The sequence below is a fragment of the Ischnura elegans genome, chromosome 4 (assembly GCF_921293095.1).
Source record: "Ischnura elegans chromosome 4, ioIscEleg1.1, whole genome shotgun sequence".
Classification (NCBI taxonomy): Eukaryota; Metazoa; Arthropoda; class Insecta; order Odonata; family Coenagrionidae; genus Ischnura; species Ischnura elegans.
Window position 1 is genome coordinate 122,050,151 of NC_060249.1, and position 26,399 is coordinate 122,076,549.

Below are 26,399 nucleotides of genomic sequence, written 5' to 3' on the forward strand. Positions count from 1 at the left end.
AGATTTCTGCAAAATATGGAAAAGGAAGCTTAATATTTGAGGGAAAGTTATTTTTTTAGTTGATGAATAAGGTTTTACTTGAAATTTTCCCTGAAATCGCCTCTTCATGACATCTCCTCAGCAACGGTGATGTTGGCACGGTTGTGAGTTGTCGTTAGGATACCGCGCGCGAGAGCGAACGTTTTCGCGCGGCGCGCACCACCTACCCTCTGGCGGATGCCGTCAGAACTAAAACTGGAAAATGGGGTCGAGGGAGAGACTGTAAATAATGGGAGGGGCTGTGAGGGAGGAGAGAGACTTAGTAGGCAGGGGAGGAAGGGTAGGAACTACTAAACCTATGATCCCGCAACGCTAAGGGTCCACAAAGCCGAACATAAAAATGTAATTCTGTGGAATATTGGACAGCATGGTCGGGCTTTCGGGGGGCAAGCAGGAGCCTGACCCCCCAACTTTAAGTGGTCATTTGTCCGAAAAAAGTACGAAACCTCTAGATTCAAGTGCAATGAAAGCAAAAGCAGCAAAAGTTTAAAGAAATTTTAGTCTTGTTAGATATTACTTAAAATGTTGTTTTCAGAGGCTAATTAAAACAAATTTTCAGGAACTCATTGGGGCTATGGAATACCCCCGCCGTGGTTTCACCGAGGGTTCTTCCATAGGCTCTAAACCCCCGGCAGGATTTCTGCCCCCCCCCCCCCCAAAACAAAACTATTAGCTTCGCCGCAAGTAATATTTGAAAAATTAATCTTCACTTCCCAATGGTGCTCCCTGATACTCACCCATCTTTCCTCGATCTTGTTTTTTCTTCTGCATTAAAGATGCTTCACTCGTCAACGATACTTTTTTGGGATCATGTTACAGTTGTTGCAAAAGAAGCGTGTCAAAGCCTTCAGAATCGAATTCAAGATATGTTTGCAAAATGATTATTATTTTCTCAGTTCAATAACTACTTATTACGTAGTTATATGATTAAATTAACGAACTGAATTACATTCTTCATTATTCAGTGTAATTTATTTGTGTTTCGTCCGAATGAGATTGTAAAGGGAATGAGCATAGCAAAGTAATGAATAGTGATAATGGAAAAAGGCGCAGTAGTAACCAAGAGATCAACAATAGAATTTCGAAGGTAGAAACGACCGTAAAAACTCTGAATTCTATTTTATCGGACCAATATTTTGGCGGAAAAACGAAGTACGTATGTATAAAATAATGATTGAAATTGAGAAAACATAAAGAGCAGAAGTGTGGGACTTAAGGAAAAAACAGAAAGAGGTTATTACTGGAGATCTCCTTCAACCCCCTATGTTTTTCCGTGTCTCTTTAGTTTTCTGGTTTCTCACTGCTTCCCGAATGCACTTGTTTTCCACCCTCTCCTCAAACTTGTCCAATTCTCCTCCACCTCTTGATCAGATGTATAATGTGATGTTCTCATGTACCGAGATGTCTTATAGAGTGGTGTCTTGGAGCCGGAACGCGTCGGTGCGCCATTCCGGACCTTGTTGACTAAAGATATAACAGTCAGATAAAACTTTCATCAATTTTGTTGCCTAAAAATATCTAATTTAAGCATTCGTTGCCTAAACAAAAAACTTTGCAATAAAATTCAAATAATGACTAGTAATATAAAAGAGAAAGATAAATAATTCACTTCTAAAGATAGTTAAGGGAAGTGCGTTCCAGTACTGCTACTTTTGCCACGACGTCACTGGTCTTATACCAGATGATGGCTGCATGAGCCGAAACGAGTCGTGCGCATTAAAATAATTATGGAAAAGTACAATTACATTTTATTTTAATGTGTTGAACTTCCATGATGTCACGCCAGGATCGTTCGAACATATTTTATTCATGTAAATTTCACAACCAGCAAGTGTAAAATCAAGTCTTGGCAAAATATGACTCATTTAAAAAAATTACCAATCAAAAAATGTGGATTTTTCGCGAAAGTGGAGGCTGTTTCCGAAAAAAAGCATTTTTTTCAGCAAGGTCAAAAACGTAGTCTGCACGGAGATATTAAGATATTCCGCGGAATGGTCCTGCATCCAAGTGAAAAAAACTCGATTTGTCTCAATTGATTCGTAAATAAATGCAAATGTCACTGTCACGATGGGAACAAATAATACTTTCAAATTTCATGGATTACGTTTTAATAAAACCACGACCCAAGTTCCAATGATAAGTGCCATTGAAATTCGCAAGTTTTTTAAAATACCTTTATCTACATCTACATACAACCCCGCATATAGGGTGATGTTAGGACACCAGCCATGAACAAATAAAAGTGATGTACTCCGATAAAATTACGCCAAGCAATTTTCAAAGCCCTTTAATGTTCGAGAGAAAAACGAATGCCCATAAATATCCGTTCGATATAATATCTCTCTTAGTTCATCGTTTCTAACGCACCTGGATATATCATGAGGTTCTCATATAATGTTCTCCGGGCCGCTTTGAAAGATATATATTGTCAATTGCTCTCACTATCTAAGCCTAGGGCGCAGCCTCCGAGTCTCCAGCGGGTCCTAGCCTAATTCCTGTAACATTTATGTAACGCTATCTCTAAGCCCTCATTAGTTTTTGACGAATCGTCCAGCTTTGTGGTGTTACGCTTTCCGTACAATCGTACCAGTTTTTGACGAGTCACGCAGCTTTCTTTGCATTTTATTAAGACCATGCATAAATTATTTCCGCGTCGGATCCCATTTGCTCACTGCATGTTCAAGGTCTGACCGGACGGAAGCGAAATGACACAACCCTTACACTTTTTCTTCCGAAAATGTTCCCAAGAACACGCCTGACGAATCCTAGCTTCTCCAGTGCTCTGCCACAAATATTTGTCATGTGTTCCACAGAACAGGTTCATATCGTGGAAATATATCACATGATCAACCCTGAAACAGATGTTCGGCAAGTTCTGCAAGGTATTACCGTTTCCTCCCAGAAAAAAGTGGCAGGAGGAGGCGCCCTCTATAGTGGCCCTCCCAGATAAGAGTATATTTTGTGCGGTGAAGACACTCTTGACTCGCCACCCACCCTCTTTTGCCCCCTCCTGACCCCCCCCCCCCCCCAACGTCCCTCACGAGAGTAATTGGGCAGTCACGACCTTTCGCCGCCTCAACGCCCTCCTTCCCCTCCCACCCCAACTCCCCTCTTCCTCGCCCCCCCCCCCTCCGCCCTCCTGGAGTCCATTTCGCGCCAATCACAATATCTCGCCAACGGAGAAGAAGAAGAGGAGAGAGGCTGCAACACCCACGTACACACACACACACGCACTCTGCCCTTCCGCGAGGCGGCCCGGCGCCCTCCTCGCTCGGCACACTCCCACGGACCGCGATTCGCGCTTGTTTACGTGCAGTGGCGGATTCAAGGGGAGGTTGAAGGGGTAATTATACTCCCCCGCAAAACTTTATCAAATGTTTTTACTTTCGTAGGAATAGAAGGAATAATAACTTTGCTTAGGCAATAGGGTGGTTTCCTATTATTGTTTTATTGCCTAAATAGAAAGATTATTACTCCTGGAGTACGTATTTCAAGCTTTTAGATTTTTTAATGACGATATCCATTTTTCGCGATTAAATGAAAAGTGAACATTTTCAAGCGCGCGCAAACGCGACGGCTAAGTATGAATGCTGGGAAAACTCCGTGTGACGTCGTTCTGGTTCCCGCTGCCGCAAGTTGGGTGACCTTGGGGCGAGGCTCTGAGCGCTGATACGACGCAGGATGCTAACAGGTACAGAGTACCCTTCTAGCAGGTAGCAGAGTACCCTGCTAGCTGGTAGCGCTTGGCTTAAATAAGGATTGTTAATACCTTATCAAACGAAGAAAACTTTCCGACCTTGGCCAGTTTTAATAGGTGATTATTAAGGCATGTTTCCCTGAGCTCTGTGCCTCATGCATTCATTGGTAACCTCAGGCGATGTAAAACTCCTATCTACTCGTATAGAAACTAGGTCCCTGTGACGTCACGTGGAGTGAATCGCGTAGGCGCCAATCTGGCCTTTTTTAAATGAGGATAAAATTGTCCCTTGCCATTCATCTAAACTGGGATTTCTAACACCAAATAATTTGTATACTATGAATACACTAATGGTGGGTAAGGAATCGCAATGCCTTTCGTTTTCTATGATGAAGGGAACTACCCTATTAACATGGCAATTTATTGTATTGGAACTGTAATTGCTATGGTAATTAACATGGTAATTTATTAAATTGGAATTTTAATTGGAAAAAGTAATTATTCCTTTTATTCCTACGATTACGGATTTCCACCAAGTTACGCCCGCTACTATTAATTATAGTTTTTACTTACATTAGTTTACTGGCTTATACTTCTTTAATGTTTAAAATTGTTCATTTTCATCTGTTTTCGAGAATGAAAATAAAATTTTGAGCTCCAAATTTATTAAAGAATGGGTATTTTAAAACATTTAAGACGAGAGAACGTCCTCCCACTCCCATCATTCCCCCTCATAAACCCTCTCCCCTTAAGCCCCCCCCCCCCCCCCCAAATTCGATGCTGAGTTCGCCCCTGTTTATGCGTGCTGCTGTAAAAAACAAAATCTATCGGTAGTAAATGTATATGCATTTACGCGGACGTGTATATATTTCATGTAAATTATTATTATATATTAAAAAAATGAGTGCAAAATCGTATTTTAGATTCTTTCCGCCGATAAACATTTGAGGAAGTTGATAGCCGTCTCACAGGTTAAAGATTGATCGAAAAAAATCTGTCACTGAGTTCTGACTAACGTTTTAAATGTGAAAAGCATGGGAGAGGCCTGAGAGGTAGAGATAAAGCTTCTAATTTTTATATTTGCTCAGATGTTTATTTTCCACACCATTTTTTTATCGCCGTTTTCGTGGAAACTAACATGCATAGGTTTCCGACAGTGATGGGAGGGGCAGCAAAATTTGCTCGTCGGAAGCGAAGATAAAGAAACAACCGTAATACAAATGAAAATCTTTGCAATACTATTTTTCTCTTCGTTGCGACCTTGGTCGTTTCAGGCTTGCCCACAGACAGAACGTTTATGCCGCTACAAATTTTCTGTGTCTTTCACAAACACACGTCTTTTTAATAACGGCCGATATGACAGTGTCGCTCTGGTGATTCGACGGAAAAAATTACTCAAAAATACAATATTTTATATTTTCTCAAAAAAGGTAAAGTCGATCTCACTGTCAACCGATGGCGAATAATAAATTTCTGGAAAATTGAGAAGATGGCAGTCTTTTATGTGCCTTTCCAACGAGATTTTTTATTTCAACAGCTTTCACGTGCAGTAATATTGAAACTATAACTTTTATAAAACCCAAAATGGAGGGTTCGATGAGGACATAATTCATTTATACGCCCCTGGGGCCCCTAAGTGCCTTAAGTGCTGTTATCACAGTCATGTTCTCTTCCCCACCTCCGACTGCTTGGTCCAATAGTGCACTTAGATATTCAGCATTTTGGTCATGTCATGCTCACTAATTCTCGTGGCATCTGGAAGTTAGGCCCAATATCTCCGCTCGGAGTATATGCTGTGGAAGACATCCATTGGAAATTTCAGTTATTTATTTTACCCTTAATTGGCCAATGTATTTCGTGCGATACAATCTTCAACCTGGTATTTCTTTCAGGCATTTACTTGCAAATCAGGCGATGTATCTTGGAAAACAACGCGTGTTATAAAGTGATAGTAAACTACCTTTAGCTATATGACTGTAATATTTGTATAATACTGTAATATGCTATTGTACAGTAATCGGAAAAATTGACTTTTTTCAAATCCATCTGGCCCAATGAAAAAAAGTTTTGGGACCGATCAAAAAGAAGGGCTGAACAATTTGAGACCTCTATAATTGAACCCCTGACCCTCGCTCGTATGCCATTTAGGGGGGAACGGTTAAAAATCAAAAACCTTTATATTTTTATGGTCATTCCCTGTAGATTTTGCCGAGTTACTGCCCTTTCGAACAAATATTTCGTGCATTTTGACGTATCCGCTACCGTTAAACCACAAAATGCCAAATTTGAGTGCGCGTACGCGAAGAAAATATTTCAACCCCTAACAACCATTGCGATTTATTCCCTAAAGGACAGTAAATCGGAAAAAATCTACAGGGAATGACCATAATAATATATTAAAGTTTTTGATTTTTGACCCTCCCCCCCCCCCTACATGGAATTTGAGCGAGAGTCAGGGGTTTACCTAGAGGTATCAAGACTTTCAGGCCTTATTTTTGATCAGTCCCACAACTTTTTTTTCACTGCGCCAGATGGATTTGATAAAAATCGATTTTTCCGATCCGCCCCAGTGTACAGCCAATTTCATTCATTCACATGTCACTAAAATTATTAATGACATTTATCACGATTCCCGTAAGTTACAATTCCACCATAAAGGTCCAGATTGTTGCTCAAGTAAAATCATAGAGTATATAATACTCTTACTCCAGAAATAAAATAATCACAAACAGTAATGACTTAAAAGGAATGTCGTAGATTCTTTTATTGAAATATGTTTTGTGACTGTGTGGAAGAGTATCTTTTATACTAAATATCATACTGACTAACCTGTGATTGCTAACTAGGTACTCTTGGTAATATTTTTAAGGATGTGAAAGAAGAGTTCTAACCTCGTGTAAAAAACCATGATGAATGATAATGTATGATAATTATCATTTTAATTAAAACAAACATGTGATAAGGCCGAGGCACCTACTACAAAAAAACATCTGCGAATCGTTAATGATTCCGAGAAGGAAAACACACCGACATCGATAAGTCGGCTGTGTTTTCCTCTGGTAACGGTAATTATATGTTCACGCTGTCTTCTTATCTGACGCTGCGTTCAATTTCCCAGACCACTGTTTCCTATCCGATTATCTTTCGCCGGTGTTGAACATGCGATTAAATTAAAACAAATCGGCGGAAACGGTATCAAATTTTCATTCGATGGACGATATCTATGGCGGAAAATTAAGAACTTCAAGAGGCATATGTACTTTTTCCTCAGCTTATGCTATAAAAAAGCCTTCCACTCCATCTCTGTTTGATTAGCGAAATCTTGTCGAATGTTATCCGTCCAAAAGCAGGCCATTAAGGAAATACTTTATTCAAGCAGACCTTTGTTCAAGAATCATACTATTCCCATACTCAGTTACCATGAACTCAGAAATGCAATAATATGCTTTGTCAACAAGTAGAATCCTTACACGACACTTGAACACTGGTAGAGAAGAAAGTGATTTAATATCTACATCTACATAATACCCTGCGAGCCACCTTTAGGGTGTTTGGCAGGGGGTGACAAATCACCAACATGCAGCATGCAAGAGGACCGCCACATGCACACGCACGGTCATAGAAATATTACGCATGCTAGCAGAATATACATGCTTATTCATAAAAAAAATGCTAATGGTTAGTAATTCCTAGAGCAAATACATGCGAGGTTAGAACTATGAAAAAAAACATGCAATGTGTGATTCTAGCGAGCGACGCCATTAATCCTATTAATTGAGACAACGTTGCTATCCTTAATACTACGAGGTAAGAATGACATTTTAAATCTCTCTGTTTTGCAGTCTATTTCTTTTATTTTATTCTCATGATCGCGTCTACTATAGTACGATGGTAAACGAAGGATATGATTCACGTCGTCTGAGAAAATATCTTCTTTGAATATCCTAAGTAAGATAAGCCTTTACTTCGATCTACGCTCCTGTAAAGATTCCCATCCTAACTCGTGTAGCATACTGAAAACGCTGCACTTTTTGTCGTAACAACTCATCACAAATCTGGTCACCCTGCGCTGTACTCCGAAAAACGAATGGTTATTTTGTTTTGGATTATAGAGGTTACATGATGAAGACCAAGTAGAGGCTTCATGTTGAGGACCATCCCATTATACACTTAACTTCGCCTTATTTGGCAAACAAAACCCCCGAACAGAATCTCCTCACTATGATGTGCACCGCACACGAAATAGCACTAACACCCATATCCCTTTCACTACATAGCCCTCATCATGCAGCCCCAATAACCTATAACATTCCAATATTAAATTATTATCTTTTCTGCCAGTGGTCAAGCGCCGTGGAAAGAATTTATTTGTTCACTAAGTTCGTCTACATCTACATAATACCCCGCAAGCCGCATAAAAGGCGGAGCTGCAGGGGGTGTTAGGCCACCAGCCGTCTATACTCATAAAAAATGAAGTGCTCTACGAAGTTGGGACTAGCATTTATTAAAGTCCTTTATGGTTCGGGGGAAAAACGAATTCCCATATCTAAGTTGTTGTTATAATTACGTTTCTTCATTCATGGCAACAAAAAATGATTGCTGTTATACTTACTTATAACTTATTTTATTTTTTTAAACTATATCCTGGAATTTTATTATTTTTTACTTTGTTGTTTTCCATCTTTGATGCATCTTTTTTACGATTTCTACGCTACTTGGTAACCGAAAGAAAATCATTATAATTATTACATATATTTTTGTTCTTAACCTCTTGTTTTTATTTACATATAAGCTCTTGAGGCTTACGTTATGTATAAAAAACATATTTTCCGACGTTACGTAAATTGTCTGTCCACTTTCAAGGATTATTTTATGAGAAAGTGAGAGGTAAGATTTTAAAAAGTGGTCACGTGTCAAAAATGAATAATAAGACTCGAAAATGGAAAATTTATTTTCGAAACGTTTGAGAATATGTATTTTTATGAATTGCCAAAACAATAATTCATTCATATCAAAGCGTTCAAATTATAAAATAGAAATGAGGCAAAGAACAGAAGAAATATAAAATAAAATTAATGATTTTACTTTCCGGTTACCAAACAACAAAGAAATCGTCAAAAAGATACATCAAGATGAAAAAAAAGTATTAAAAAAATAAGAACACTCGAGGACGTAGTTAGACTTATAATACGAAAATATGAGAGGTTTATATAATTCATGAAAAAAGTGGCAAATAAGTAAATTGATGATAGGATTTGAAATTGGATAATAAATTTCCGAAACTTTGGTAAATATATTTTTTTTATAAATGATGTAAGCCTCAAGAGTTCATGCATAAAAAAGTATTATCAGTATAGAAAATATAACATCGAAGATTTCGGCGACAAAACGACCAAGAAGTGCTGTCATGACAACGCATTGTAAGTAATTGAGACATGGACGTACCCAGCGGGGGGCAGAAAGGGCCGGCTGCCCGCCACCCTTAAAAGCGTGAATAAATTTAGTTCAAATTGAAAGTTTTAAACAAATTTTCCTTTGAAGAAAAAGTATCTACCCATAAGACATTCAGACAGGGAACATTAAAGTAAAAATCATCATTTATCCAAGCAATTATTAATAAAAACTAAAAAATTGCTGTGATAATTTTCTTAAAATTTTGGTGTCATTAACCTTTTCTGTACTAAAATGTTTTTTTAACGTTTTTGTCTCAACGATTTCTTCGGAAAGAAGTCTGGAGCCATAGCTACGATGAGAAAAATGACGTCACTGACAATGAAGACTTTTTTTTGTATACAGGAAAAATTTTGGTGATATAAAGTTAAATTGTACATTAAATTGATACACATCGCAACAATCAACTATGAAACATTAATCTTGAAAGCGTTTTCTCATTGTTTGTGAATACCATGTAATAATTTTAAAAAAATCGGAACATCAAATTATACTTAGAACATACATACACATAACATATGAACATATACATATGAACGACCACGGCTTTCGCCCCCCCCGCCTCTAGTTTTGATCCGGGGTACGCCCTTGAATTGAGAGGATGCAAGACGGCCTTCCTCTCGTACTTCGTTTTCTTAGGTACACTCTACATATTCGCTTCAAAATTAGGCTCACTCACTCCGTAATTCAACGCGAAATTTGGTTTAGATAGATTAGGGTAGATCTCTGGATAGTATTTGGATAGGGCGCATATCTCCCTTTTCTTTTTCCATCGCTCTCCCATCTGCACAATGTCACTCCCTAGCATCCAGGATCGCAAGGCCTGTCCTGACCTCATGTATTGACTCTAGGCTTTTTTAAATTTATTTCTGTGTTCTTCAATTATGGAGTACGCTGACATTTTGTTACGATAAATGAATCACGACCAAGGAGACTCAATTAAGACCGCCCCTCTTCATGGAGATTTGCTATATTTTTAAAATAAACTATTTCGTTGTAATTCACCAGCGGAAAATCCTTGGTAGGAAACTTAAAAATGCTTTTCCCCTATTAATACATTGAATTAAAAAAACTGCTGAGAATATTAACATCTTAAATTTAGTACTAGAGGAATCTCTCGCAAATGGTTTGCGCTGATATTACAACTTTTTTAAACGTTATTTGTCTCAACGATTTCTTCGGAAAGAAGTCTGGACCCATAGCAACGATGAGAAAAATGACATCACTGACAATGAAGACTTTTTTTGCATACAGGAAAATTTCGGTGATTAAAAGTCAAATTGTACATTAAATTGATACACATCGCAACAATCAACTAATAAACATTAATCTTGAATGTGTCTTCTCATTGTTTGTGAATACCATGTTATAATTTTTTTAAATCGGAATCTCTAATTATACTTATCATTGACGATTCCAACCCATGACCTCAGTTGAAAAAGGTCGCGTAACGATAAATCGTTTCGTTGGCTGCGTTTCATGCCCTCTATTTTTTCCAAGAGAGTAACCGTCGACTACTTTTGTTAGAGGTCGCGCATACTCAGAGGGCGATCAAAACAAAAACGTTTATCCATCTATGATGGGAACTGAGGCCATTTTGGCTAATGAGGTCAGCTGGGGAATATAAATAGCTATTGAGATCTATTAATCAATTTGCTCACGGTGACGACGTGTCATAAGTGGTCGTCCATTTCCCATGCTTTGCATTTTTATGCTTCCCTCTCCACCGAATGGTGATACAATTTTAACCACTATATCTGCCTTAAGAATGAGGTCCCGGCTCAGTATTTTAGGAAATTACTATATAGGTTCTCCCACGAGTTCTTTTTCTTTCGACCTGAATGTCATCTTCCGTAGATTGAGCGGGTTCATGCCATCTGACGTGGAGGGAGTTGGAATCTTGTCGAGATTTAGTATTTGAAGCATATGATAATTAATAGTAGCGGGCGTAACTTGGTGGAAATCCATAATCGCAGGAATAGAAGGATCAACAACTTTGCTATTTCCACATAGTAATTTATTGATACCGATCATGGTTTCATTACAGAGTAACATTATCAAGATGATAATGATACACCTTGATAATGTATCATTATCATAAAGATGTATCATTATCATCTTGATAATGTTACTCTGTAACGAAACCATAGTCGTTGTCAATAAATTGCTATGTGGAAATAGCAAAGTTGTTGATCCTTCTATTCCTGCGTAAAGCATATGACTTCAGAACAGAGAGCCATAGATTCAAATCCGTCGGGATCTCAGTAGTTTCCTGCGATCACTTGTTAACACGATCTTAGAGAAAAAATTGGAAGTATACGTTCGTATAGAATATAATGTACGGTAGCATTATTCAAGAATCATTTCATGTTGTTTCTGGAGGGGGGGGGGGCACAAGCAAGGCCGTATCAAGGATTTTGTTCTGAGGGGGCACAAGGATAGCTCGCAAAACAAAACGAAGGCAATGATAATGGAACCGTATTAAAAATCTTGCATATTTTTAAGTGTCTGGGGGGGGGGGGGGGGAACGTGCCCCCGTGCCCCCCCCCCCTAGATGAGCCTATGCTCACCCCCTCACAAACATCCTAGGGGTAGCTCTCAGTGTATGATGTAGACAATGGTGTAACTATTAGGGGGATGAGGGGATAGATCCCCCCCAAATCCTCAGTAATAAAAAAATATAAATGCTATTGTGTTGACATGTAATAACTGCATCTGCTTAAAGTTAAATCTTTAGAGCCAAAATTATATAAAATGTATTTTCAGGCATGTCATTTTTAAAAAATATTCCTAGATGATGCCGCACCCCCGCCGCAGCCGGCCTCGGTAGCGGCGGGGTGAGTCCTCGCCTGCCAAATAGGAGGTCGCGGGTTCGAGTTCCGCCTGGGTAAGTTACCCATATCCAGGGCATGGTTGTTTGTGTACGTTAAACTGTTAACGACCCCGATGTAAAAGGCCAAATAGAGCTGTTTTCGGGGGTATGTAAATAAATAAGTAAATGTCTGATGAGTGAGATGGTGGCCATCCCTTCCCCCTCCCCCCAAAGCACCAGTTACGCCACTGGATGTAAATGCAAGATAGTGAGACCCCCCAAAAAGGGATTCATATCGCATGGCTCGTTTAATTTCCTGAATAAGCATTCTAGAATCCAGAATTCTAAGTTCCAGAAGTTCTTCCGAAAACTTTGGAGCCCGTACAAGGTTTCCCCAGGTTCCCGACCGATTAAGTACATTCCTTTCATCTTTCTCATTGAGCCCCTAATCATTTCCAGGCATGACCAACCAATTCGGAAAACAACAGTCGAGATACGCGGAAGGGCGCGGGGTCCCCAGTATTCTTCGGGTGTTCATGAGCCACCCGTTTAACGGTTTCGCCCCGCTACCGAAACTGGCAGAGGCGCGGCCGTACGGAGAAGTAGCGTATCTTCTCGGAAGAAAAAATAAAAACACCAACTCGCTTTGGTGGAATAACAAAAAAAAACCAAAACACTCGTGACCGGAATTCGTCCCCAAAACAAAGATCACGTCAACACCGAAGTTTGCTAGTGGTTCGCGGGCTGGCCGCCTCGCGCTTGGAGGGCAGCACCTCCCTCACCTTCATCGTGAAGCAGGAGTTCCATTGTTGCGCGTGGCGCTCCGCTCGCACGTCTTTCCAAGTGATGAAGTTGTGGAAGGGGTCGCCGGTGACGCGGTCCCACGTCACGAACGAGCTGCGCTGCGTCGACATTCCCAGGCACGTGACGTCACTCGCCGCCACGCCCGCGTCTGCGGAGAAAGGAGGCAGCGAATCAGAGCGAGGAAGCCGGCGATGACGTACCGCTCAATGACGTCACCCCACCCTCCCACACCAAGCGGCGAATATTTCTCGGATATCCGGCTGCGGATGCAACGAAAAAATGTTTCTTTTTTGCATCTTCCGAGAAAGGGCTTAGTCATCACCCTGGAGCCGAATGAGTCATGCTAACCCCGAAAACATTCTCCAGAACACACAAGAAATGTTTTTTTTTTTCGTAAAACACATCAAAATAATCATCTTTCCCACATTGTAATGCATCATCAAAAGAGGAATTAATCCCGCTTCCATGATACGATATGATATCTAGCGCGCAAACTGGATTGTGGATTCTCAGAGACAGCTGTACTTCTGATAATATTAATTGCGGTACTTGTAGCACCGTAGATTGCGAAATTTATCCTAATATCTATCTACCAAGACTCTAGGCGTTCCGCTATTTCCATTCCGTTTATCACTGATTGTCAGAAGTATAGAAACTGCAAAAAGTTTTACTTCGACCGTGACCTAATGCTTTGAAGCTATGTCCTTTACTGATGCTATGAAGCGCCTCCTAATTTTCTTGCAAAGCTAAATTAATTTTCTTTCCTCGTACGATTAAGGATGGCAACGGTGTCTCGATTAATAAAATTACTGACGTTACTCGTTACGATACGACTCATTGCACATTTGCCTCTTTCTGTTGTCCTAACCTTGCATGGCTTCACTGCAGGAATTTCTAACCGCAGGAAAGTTTTGCTTTTGCATGACTGCACACACATTTTTTGTTACAATTCTCAATATTTTTAATAACATTTTGGTGTTCACGTGGCGATCCTCTTGCATCCTGGTGATCGGTCACCCTCTGCCAAACACCCTAAAGATGGCTAGCAGGTCATTGTGTAGTAGTAGATGTAAAAGAGAAATAGATTGACTGAGAGACAGAACCATATGATGGAAAATTTTTGCTTGAATGTGATTTCCACAAACGCATAAAGCCCCTACTCTTTACCAGAAGACACTGTGATTTTGGTCAATGAGTTCAAAATAATTTCAGTATCTACATCTTCAAAAACCATGCGAGCCACCTCCAAGGTGTTTGGCAGGGGGTGATCAATCACCAGCATACAATTGGACCCCACATGCACATCACACGGTCCAAAAAACGTCACGCAAACCAACTAATTATACTACCATGTGCTGTTTGAAATAATAATAAAATTCAGAAACATGCATTAAGCTATACTTCAGTTAGTAGGGTACACTACAAGTCATCTAATCTATTTGTGAGTTTTAACACTGCCGCTATCAGGGGCGCAGCTAGGAATTAAGGCTAGGGGGGGTTTTAGGCACAACTAATACTTACGGGTGTGGGGGTATTGCATACCCACTAGGGTAAGGAAGAGTTGCGGGTTCGTCCTCCAGAAAAATTTGAAGAATAATGGTTCGAAATGGTGAGTTTTAAGGCTTTCTGAGGGATATTTGATTAATCCTAAGACTCTTATATAAGAAATACTAATCCAAATAAGTAAAATTGATTAAACTCAAAAATTTCTCTGAGCTGTGGAGGGGGGTTTTATCCCCCAAAACCCCCCTCGCTGCGCCACTGGCCGTTATAATCTCTCATTGATCGCAGACAATGTTGAAATCATTATTCCTATTCCCCGATTTTAAAAAAAAAACTTATTCTTTCCTCATATCATGCATAATATTTTTTGATCGTGTTGCATGCTGATGATTGGACACACCCTGCCAAACACCCCAGAGGTAACTCGCATGGTATTATTTGGACGCTAAGAAGAGGCGATGGGAGGGATAGGAGTTGGGCACATCCGGGAGAGATCTCTCGGTCCATTCACCGCCGCAAGCGCCCCCTCAAAGTCACTTTCACCCCCCACCCCCTCAGTGCGAAGGCAGTCGGAAAGACCCACCCCCATACCAATCCACCCCTCGATCGATTTCGCCAGAGGAGAAGGGGGATGAGGGATTAGGGAGGTGCGGTTGCTCTACATGAATGAATGGTGCCCACTGTGCGCCCCAACACATGCATTTACTCACCCGCCCCCCCCCCACCCGCCCTTCTCATTCGCCGTGTTTGAAATCGCAATGCAAAACGAAGAGCAAGCGGATTACATAGTGGGTGGGTGTTTTACATCTTCAGCCGGGGGCGGTCTGGGGTGATTGGGGGCCCTCGGCTGGTGCTCACGTTGGGGCCCTTCTCACCGGGGAATATGGCGGTTCTCCCCTGGAAAATTGCCAGCCCGGAAATGGATTTGACGCTATTCTGCCTCTTAAAAGCCGGATGAAAGTTGATAAAAAAATAGGAGTTACGCAAGAAAAAATACTATTGAAAGGGTGAATTTCATAACTTATAAAATTTGATAATGTATTATTGCTGTATTATCTATTCAATGAATTTTTTCTTTGAAACTGCACTGAAATTTAAAAGACCTCTAAAACAACCTTTTTGAATAACCATTCCAAAAAAGTATATCGTTCTCTTTTATCTTCGGACACCTTTATTTCATTTTTTTACGTAATATTTTTACACTGAGTATGTTGTAAATAACGCAATTAATGAAAGCGTAGAATATTATAATTGCAAAAAAACTTGGGTTCAAGTAATCGGAGTCTTTTTTTATTACACCTTTCATATTAGCTTCACGATAGACGCGAGCGTTGTAGAGGGCCCCCTAACGTCGCGTCGGGGCCCTCGGCGATCGCCGATCACCAGATCTGGCCAGACTGCTCTTGTCTACATTTACAATATTACCCTGAGTGCCACCTCTAGGGTGTTTGGCAGGGGGTGACCAATCACCAACATGCAGCTTGCAAGGGGACCGCCACATGCACACCGCACGGTCACAGAAATACGACGCATACCAGCAAAATATACATGCAAATTCATAAGAAAAAAAGTTGCCAATGGTCAGTAATTCCTATAGCAAACACAAGCAAGGTTAGAACTATGAAAAAACATGCAATGAGTCATGCAAGCGAGTGACGCCATTAATCCTATTAATTGATACAACGCTGTTATCCTTATTAGTACGAGGGAAGTATGACATTTTAAATCTCTCCGTTTTGCTGCATATTTCTTTTATTTTCTTCTCATGATCACGTCTACCATTACTAAGGTAAACGAAGGATATGTTTCACGTTGTCTGAGAATTCTTCGAAGCTACTTCATCAATTTAGCTTATACTTTGCTCTTCGCTCCTGTAAAGATTCCCATCCCAAGTCGAGTAATATACTGAAAACGCTGCACTTTTTGTCTTAACAACAAATCACAAATCTGGCCGCCCTGCGCTGTACTCCATTGATTTCAGCTATCGGGCCTACTTTATAAGGGTCCCATACGCTAACAGCATATTCTAAGTGAGTGATTATGCTGCCACATTCTTACAAAGGCGAAACTTGCCAATTACTCATTAAGGCAATCTGTCCATGAAACCAGAACATGTAAAACATGCTGTTGGAATAAACAGCAAAACTCAGAAACATGCATCAAGGAGTACACAAGTTAGTGGTCTCTACTACAAGTCAACTAGCAAGTAAAAACGTTAAGTAGACTTAAGAATACTCCGTTATATTATTCGTGAGGAAGAGAATGCGCGCGGTGGCCATGATTAACAGGAATACACGTGATACCTCACATTAGGAATATTTCAATAGAGAATACTTCAAGTTGGCCTCTAGACGTTGACTCCAGTTACTACCGGTCAGCGGTAGGTGCCGTTGACGACTTCGGGGGAAGTTATAAATAATGCAATAATGACATTCGAAATCACCTGAATCAATTTGTTTCAAGCAAGAGAATTGCGAAACAGATGGATCGTGGCTTGGACGCATTTCCATTGCCATCGAAAAAAACTCACGCAAGAATTATAATCTCAAAAATACTTCAATCCCAAAAAGCAAAATGCCTCCAATAATAAGGATTTATGAGAAAAAGAAATCTAAACAATTTACATTTTTATTAACATAAAAATCAATTGGAATTGCGTGATGGGTGACGACATCCCAAGAGGCCGTCTGGGGAATCCTTTACATCTTGTAATATTAGGGGGCTTTGCAAATCGGGAAGCGTGCGCTCGGCGGCCATGTTCATCGGACTCCGATTGTAAGCGTGGGAATCTTCATGAAGGCGTGGTCGGAGCGAAACACGAGTGTTACCTAGGGGGCGCAGTTTGAATGCAGCGGTGACCAACAGATACGGGAATTCTATCCTGAAGGGCGTTGACTCGAATACCGGGAGAGGCGGAGATTTGTAACAGCGAAGAGCGGCTGAAAACCCGTTCCCAACCATGTCGCCGTATTAAAAAAAACTATACTAATCGTAAGATAATCATTTACGTTCGGACGCTGCATCAACAATGTTCATTTGTGGAGCCAAGAGTGGGGACTCGAACTAAATCTGTGCAAATGCATGTCGGTACATTTTTTGCAGAGTTCGTCAAACTATAACCACGTTTATGCTGTGGATGATATTGACATAAAGGCGACAGACGAAGTGAAGTACCTGGGAGTTACGGTAACCTCGAACATATCCTGGGGAACACGTATAAGAAATATTTGCGGCATAGCCCTGAAGAAATTAGGATTCGTCAAGCGTATTGTGGGAAGATTGTCGGATGAGAAAGTAAAAGAAAGGTGCAATTTCGCACTCGTCCTACCGCAACGTGAATATGCAGCGAGCGAATGGGATCTGGCACAGAAAGACTTTATCCTCGAGCTGAACAAAATACAAGGGAAGGCTGCGCGATTCGTCAAAAACTGTTACGGCCGCACAGACAGCGTTACGCAGATGTTAAGCGAATTAGGCTGGGAGCTGCTGGAGACTCGGAGGCTGCGCGCAAGGCTTATATTGACTGAACAATTGAGAACGGATATCTTTAAGAGCGACACGGAGGACATATATTAGGGCCACACTATATTTCCATGTCCGACAGAAGGATAAATTATGAGAAATGTTTTGCCGAACGGATAGATATGGGAATTCGTTTTTCCTCCGAACCACATAAAGGACTTTAATAAATGCTATTCGTAATTTCGTTAGAGCATTTCCTTTTATGTGTAAACGTCTTGTGTCCTAATACCCCCTACCACACGCCTTTTAGGCGGCTTGCGGGGTATTATGTAGATGAAGATCAACAGTGACTGTATGCGTGCGATATTTTCTGAAAATTGACAGAAAAACTTTCCCCTTCTAAACCTTCCCCTCCTTAACGTGCTGCACACGGAGTATTTAATGGCCACGGCATTATGCCAAGGAAAGTCCTGCCAATATAATGTATGTATAATAAGACTCACTCACTCAGTGATTCAATCAGAAGGTTGGTTGGTTTGGTGAGGGTAGAGCTCACTCCGAACTAAGCCGAAGGCGTGTGAATATCACACTTTCAGGGTAAGAGGGCCAGTTCATTTCACTGGAACGCACAGCGAGGATTTTGTTTGGAGGTATCAGAAGGCTTCACGCGAGATTTGAAGTCAGTATCCCTCGATCATACATAGATATTGCTTGAAATAATCTATTTATTTTTTAAACGATTTTAATTTCTCCTGGTGAATACTATGAATGAATTCTTGTCGGGTTCTCAGACAGGTAAATTCTTTCGTATAAACCCACGTTTCGAGAGACGACTTGTCTACCATCTTCGAGGCCGTTTTACTCTTTGAAATCCAATTTCACACTCCCAAGAGTAACACGGCCTCGAAGATGGGAGACAAGTCATCTTTCGAAACGTCGGCTTACACGACATAATTAACCTGGCTGAGAACCCGCGAAGAATTCGTCCATATTTATTTATTAGTTAAGTAATTGTGTCTTAGTCCAATTTCATTTTCAAAGTTTTAAACAACCTCTCCGATTAATATTTTTAGTTTTCAAATGTTGGACGCGTTTTCAAGAAACTGGCGGAGAAGGCAGGAGCTGGAATGTGATCAGTCAGCGTGTGTTGATAAACACACGTGAGCAGCGATTCCATTAAGAGTGCAAACACGGAAACCGCATGCCTTTTGTTTTGGGATTGGGTCCGTCCGCGAGAGGCGGAGTCGCTCTCATGAGGACAGTTGAGGCAGTGCGTGGAGGCAAAGGTCACCAAATGGGAGAGTGGTTCATGTGAGAGAAGGCCGCGAACGCGATGAAAGGAAGCAGCAGTGCATTATGGGAGCGCGTGGTGCGAGAGAGGGGGGAATGGCAGCAGGGGGAGGGGGTGGACGGCCTTGCTGCCTCGCCTGGACGTACTTTGATGGTGGACTCGATTCACTTCAGCGAAACACTTCCGCACGATGACTCTTGGCATTCATCCAGCGTAGCCATCCCCGTGGACAGTAACGCAGCGAGGGGGCCCCCAAAGCTCAGAGAAATTTTAAGTGTAATCCATTTTTCTCAACTGGATTGATAAATAGGTAAGGATTGATAGGGGGGTAAAAGAACTAGCTTGGGATGGGAGGAAAATGACCAATCTTAGGATTGCAGTACTATGTACTCATGTAGAAAAAGTCGGTATTTTAGTCCCATTTATCGTTGAAAAGTCAATTTTATAATGCGGGTGACCAGGAAATGAGCTGAAATTACGAATCTGAGCGCATAATGAAATAAATGTTAGCATTGAAAAATATGAATTGCTGATTGTAAACGAAAACTAAACGGGGTTTAAGTTGTTTTGATTGATTATAGAATCCTTGAGGCGGTCTTTGAAATATTACCCATCAAACTCTTGTGGCAGAATTCTTCATTGAGGCTTTCGCTGTTGGGTGTGGTAGGGAAGAAGGTCATTCCCCGCTATACCACACCCAAGCCACCAACTTGAAGAGTATATATTTCAACCCACACCGAGACCATCCCAATCACCTCTGAAGAAGCGACCATCAGGGTTGGCGAAACGTCGGGCTATTACCTTAACCACACGGAAAGCAGTGGCGCAGCGAGGGGAGGTTTTGGGGGTTAAACCTCCCCCCCCCAGAGCTCAGATAAATTTTAAGTTTAATCGAATTTACTTAATTGAATTGATATAACTAATAGAATAGGGTAAGGATTAATAAAATATCCCTCAGAAATCCGTAAAACTTACCATTTTCAACCATTTATCTTAAAATTCCGCAATTTATTAATCTCGCACCTACCGCTTAGACTGGTGGGTATTCCATACCCCCACACACCCCGGTATTAGTTGTACCTAAACCCCCACCCTCCAGTCTTAATTCCTAGCTGCGACCCTGCCCGTGGGAATTCCGTGAAAACAGGAAAAGTTTGGTACATCGAAGCTATAGGGAAGACAACGTGAATTAAACAGATTTTTGGGAGAACAATCCAAATTATGCGATATATTTCTGACATTTCATTATTTAACAGTGAGTAGTGTAACTGCCACTCCTCGAGATAGTAAATTGTAGTTTCACCTTGCCTTACACAACGAAATACTGCAGCCGTTAAAGTAAATTTTACCGCGCCCGTAGTGAAATGTGTGTCGCAGTACCGACAAATATGGCCAAGTCGCCAAGTCTCGGCATTCTCACAGGTTTCGCTATCATTTAGCCCATTATAACCCCCATAATTATATAATCATATATGGGGTGGTTTTTATTAGCATAAAAATTTATACATTTCCAGTTCTATTCAGGAAATATTTAAACGACGTGTTCTTTTGAGAACTTTTGTGGACTCGATCGACTTCAGCGAAACGCTTACAGCACGCTGCCTATTTGAGTTTATCAAGGGTAGCCGGGGGTGGTATGGGGTGATTGGGAGCCCTCTTTACAGAGAGAATCAGGGGTCCTTCCCCGAAAAGTTTAAGGAAATAGGGTGGTTTCCTATTTTTTTTACTGTCTAAATCGAAAGATTATTACTCCTGGAGTACATATTTCACGCGTTTAGATTTTTAAACGACGATATCTATTTTTCGCGATTAAATGAAAAGTGAAAATTTTCAAGCGCGCGAATACGCGATGGCTAAGTAGGAATGCTGGGAAAACTCCGTGTGACGTCGTTCTGGTTCCCGCTGCCGCAAGTGAGGTGACCTTCGGGCGAGGCTTTGAGCGCTGATACGACGCAGGATGCTAGCAGGTAGCAGAGTACCCAGCTAGCTGGTAGCGCATGGCATAAATATGGATTATTAATACCTTATCAACCGAAGAAAACTTTCCGACCTTAGCAAGTTTTTACATGCGATTATTCAGATTATTATTCCCTGAGCTATGTGCGTCATGGTAATCTCAGGCGATGTAAAACTCCTATCTACTCGTATAGAAACTAGGTCATTGTGACGTCACGTGGAGTGGCATCGCATGGGCGCCATTCTGGCCTTTTTCAAATAAGAATAAAATTGACCATTGCCATTCGTCTAAACTGGGATTTCTAAAACCAAATATATTGTATATTATGAATACACTAATGGTGGGTAAGGAATCGCAATCAATGCTTTTCGCTTTCTTTGATGAAGGAAAGTACCCTATTGCATGTCCGGAAATGGATTTTGACGCTATTCTGGCTCTTAAAAACTAGTTAAGTTAATAAATAATAGAAATTTCGTAAGAAAAAATACTACGAAAATTGAGAATTTCATAGCTTATAAAGTGAAGTATTGTATTATGGATATAATATCCTTTTGGTGAATTTGTTCCGTGAAACAAAAAATAAATCTGAAAGCCTCGAAAATAACCTTTTGAGATTAACCATTTTCAAAAAAAGCTTCGCGTTCAATTATTTCTTATGACACCTTATTTTTAGGTATGTTTTTATACAATCTTTTCGCACTGAGTATGTTGTAAATCTTTCTTTCTCTCTTTAAAACTGCGTTCTCATCACTGATGAGAATACAGAATTTTATAATTGTAAACTTGGGTCCAATAATCTGAGTCCTTTTTTAATTACACCTTTCATATACGCTTCACGATAGTCGAGAGCGTTGTGAGGGGCCCTAAAGCTCGGGGCCTTCGGCGATTGCCGACCAGCCGACCTGGCCCATGACCACCTAGAAACTCACTGAGTATCTAGGTGGTCATGCCTGGCCAGACCGCCATTGAGGGTAGCCACCCCCGCGAGATGTCCGTGAAAACCGGGAAAAGTTTGGTACGAGGGTCGTTCAATATGTCTTTAGATAAAGGGATGAAAACAAATTATATTTGGTCGTTTTGTATGTTTTTCATTATGATCTCTTCTCAGCTCTATCAACTTTTTTAAGCATTCTTCCAGGTATTTTTAGCCGTCCTAAAAGTAGAATTTCGGGATTAGTCAGCGGTTTGATAACTCAGTGACTTTTTGAATAAAATACTTTTCTTCGGTAAAAAAATGATTAATTTATGTACATAGACTCCTTTTAGCCCGATACACTTAGTTCAACGTTTTTCCATTTTTTTTATTTCTTCAAAATTGTAGCATTTACCAAGGCCCTCAAAATAGGCTTTCGTTTCCATGATAACCTCTTGGCTCGATCCAAAAATCTTACAGCCTGGAAATTAGTCAGATTTGGTGACAGAAATTAGACGCAGGGGCTTGAATCTGGAGAATATTATCATTACGTTCGTTTTGTTTACTGTATTACGGAGCCTCAATCATTTAATTTCATATTAACAACTTTCATTGAAGTTTTCTCGGGTTTCACACCGGGTCATGTCCTCCATTTCTCCTTCCAACGTTTCCATGAGCAACTCGCCCATCGAATTCAGGGATTCAGGAATCCAATGATTCCGATCCGATTATTGGATTCCTGTATCCCTGAAGGCGATGGGCGAGTTATTCATCGAAGCGTTGGAAGGAGAAATGGAGGACCTGACCCGGTGTGAAACCCGAGAAAACTTCACTGCAATTGTTCGCTGGGAAAAAAAAACAAAAATCATGTTAAACAACTTTCATATTTAAAGAAAGAGTATATTTCGTAAAGTAACTGCTAAATCTTGTTTTTAATCTCAAGTATGACACGATCGTTTTCCTATCAGACCCTTTGGCCCCCACCTGAAAAAAATCTGGCTCTTCTTGGATAAGATTAGGGAAATAGATATCAAAACCGACAGATATAGGATGTCGTTTTCCCGCGCACAATAAGGGACCATAATACTAGCGATATTTGATCCATAGGATACCTTCATTTGGACGAGGTAAAATTAGCTCTGCATGTGTGGTTAATATCTTATTAAATTTGTTAATATCAATTATCAGCATGATTTTTTTGGCATGGGCATATTATAATTTATGCATAGATCATGGATGGTAGGTAAGCTACGCCAATTATTCGTCTTTCGATTACCAACTAGTAGTTTTATTAGCATGGTAGCATGTTCGTGTCCTTAGCACTCTCCTAGTTTCTGGTCTGACAGCGTTTCGTTATCCTGGGCGTCCGCGACACACACCCTGGTGGTGGCTTGCACGGTACTGGGAGGATTTAGGTGTAGATGAATGAACCTGGATAGCGTCGTGGTTGCAAGAAAAGACAAAGGTCCACGGTTCAGCTACCGGTACATAGGATTTTTTTCCCATTTCAATAGGGTGGTTTCCTATTATTTTTTATTGCATAAATCGAAAGATTATTATTTCTGGAGTACGTATTTCACGCTTTTAGATTTTTAAATGACGATATCTATTTTTCGCGATTAAATGAAAAATGAAATTTTTCAAACGCGCGAAAACGCGTCGGCTAAGTATGAATGCCGGGAAAACAATCGTTAACGCCGATGTGGTTCCCGCTGCCGCAAGTAAGGTGACCTTGGGGCGAGGCTCTGAGCGCTGATACGACGCAGGATGCTAGCAGGAGCAGAGTACCCTGCTAGCTGGTAGCGCTTGGCTTAAATAAGGATTATTATTACCCTATCAAACGAAGGAAAATGTCGGACCATATGCAGTTATAATAGGTGATTATTAAGAGATGCTTCCCTGAGCTCTGTGCCTCACGCATGCATTGGTAATCTCAGACGATGTAAAACTCCTATCTACTCGTATAGAAACTAGGTCCCTGTGCCGTCACGTGGAGTGGCATCGCAGGGGCGCCAATCTGGCCTTTTTCAAATGAGAATAAAATTGATCATTGCCATTCGTCTAAACTGGGATTTTTAAAACCAAATAATTTGTATATTATGAATACACTAATGGTGGGTAAGGAATCGCAATCAATGCCTTTCGTTTTCTTTGATGAAGGAAACTACCCTATTTTTGTGAAACATAGTGGCGTAACTAGGAATATACCTTGGGGGGTGGGGGGAATGAGATGGCCTGGAGTGGCGACCCCTCCCTCCCCCCCCCCCAGGCGAAATCTGGTCAAACTTTTGAAAAATGACAAGCTAGGAAATACATTTTACTCTATTTTGGCATTAAAAATTGACTAAGTCAAATATTTGTTCAACTTCATCTCCTTCGAACTTCATCTTTGGTGTATATGACTATGCACCCGATCGCGTGACTGCGTTCAAAGGCACTTATTTCGGGCAGCGCTTTCACCATCCATGGAGGTTGAAAAGCAAAATTAGAATACAAAGAATGGGAATAATTCAATCCGTATATAGTGGAGTTCCGATCCCTGTTTGGATTAGCCGAAATGATACTAAATAACCGTTTTGAAACGAAAGAGCAAATCACAAGCATACGCAGTGCATAGGACTGCATAACTGGACGAGGCCGTACTACTCCTACCCCTTCTTCCAAGCAACACACTCACGCAGCTAACTACTATTATGGAATGCCTGGGAAATTCGGCAGATATCACTCCCCATTCACGCAGATGCAGTTGATTGTTTGAGGCGTAACTTGGTGAAAGCGATTCATAATTAACATTAAAAAGAAGAACTTTGTGCTTTCACATTAATATTTATTCGCGACCAAGGTTTCAACGTTAGACGTCATCATCAGGTGAACTCTACAGAGATCCATCACATCCTTTTATACCATGCTAGGAGGGGGAGGGAGGAAGGTAACCAGGTTGAACGGATTGGGCCTCTTCTCTGTTGCGTCCAACGTTGAAACCATGGTCATGAATAAATATTAATGTGAAAGCACAAAGCATATGCAGTTGTTATATGTCAAAACTAGTCAATTGTTTTAAGTATTTTTTTTACTGCTCCGAGGCTTTGGGGGGGGGGGGATCTATCCCCTCATCCCCCCCATAGTTACGCCACTGGTGAAACACATGTTATGACATTAACCAAACTTCTTTGGGCGGGAAACATCAATTTTTTCCGGATCACGTTTTCAGAGATGTCGAACGATTTCTTCGCACTCAATACTATTCACATGGAATATCTCATTTATGAACACAAGAAGATGTGAAGATATTTTCATGAGAACTGGTAACCCAGTTCTGGGGCGCAGCTAGGAATTAAGGCTAGGGGGGGTTTTAGGTGCAAATAGACCTGAGGTGTGTGGTATACCCGCCAGGATAAGCGGGAGGTGCGGGGGCCCTCCCCCAGAATTTTTTTAAGATAAATGGATCAAAATGGTGAGTTTGATGGCTTTCTGAGGGATATTTTATTGATCCTTACCCTCTTCTATAAGTATACTAATCAAACGAAGTAAAATGGATTAAACTTAAAAGTTTCTCTGAGCTCTGGGGGGGGGGGGGGTTATCCCCTCAAAACCTCCCCTCGCTGCACTACTGACCCAGTTGAGAACATGTAACGTTAAAACGGTTCTGGGTTAACACTAAAATGCCCGGCGGGGTCAATTTGACCCAAAAAAGAATATTCATGTTGATCATTTTGAAAGGAAGAAAAAATTTAGACTCATATTTCATGACTATTTAGTTTGTTTTACCACCGTAAAAAAGTTAGGCCTGTTATTATTATTTTTTCTATTTTTTATCATTACTTATACCTGCCATGCCCGGATGGCTCATTTCAACCCAGACTATCAAATCCATTCGAAGCCCATCTACTTTTCCAGTGCATTCAAAGTAACGGCGTGATTTATACTGATTTATTGTCAAAATGTTATTGTAATTTTTTTGAACCTGATACCATTGAGATTCATTGTACCTGCCAAAATCCATCAGATGAATAGTGATAGGTATTCACAAATTTGTGGAAGGTAGTTTCCCATAACAGCATAGAAATTGTAGAACAACTGCAATTTTAACATTTTTCGTCTAATTAAACTTTCTACTACCCTCCCAAATGCTTTATAAACAATATTAATAAATAAACTGGGAAGGAATTAAATATTTTGAGTAAAATATGCAAACATGGCCATATTGGGTCAAATTGACCCACTCGGGCAAAATGACCCACTCCTTCTCTCGCCCATTATGTCCATTTGCATCCATCTCCAATTCATACACATCTTATCTCATTTTCTCATCCAAACACACATCCCAAACGGCTTCAGCCTATTCTAATCATCCGGCTCTTCGTTTTTGCACCGAAAAGCGTTACGTTCCTTCTCAGAATTTTTGCTAACCATTCCTAAACATCTAGATCAGGGGTCTCCAATTTACTAGGCCACGAGGGCCACATTCCA

The 26,399-nt window shown here is 40.7% G+C and overlaps 1 protein-coding gene across 1 annotated transcript in view; it reads right to left on the reverse strand.

Annotated features, from left to right (window-relative positions):
• The window catches only part of LOC124157985 (putative glycerol kinase 5), a 203,967-nt gene that overhangs the window by 127,640 nt on the left and 49,928 nt on the right, over positions 1 to 26,399 (reverse strand). Inside the window, exon 3 of the mRNA XM_046533119.1 lies at positions 12,782 to 12,951. Coding sequence (XP_046389075.1) covers positions 12,782 to 12,951 — 170 coding nt within the window. The remainder of the gene's footprint in view (positions 1 to 12,781; positions 12,952 to 26,399) is intronic.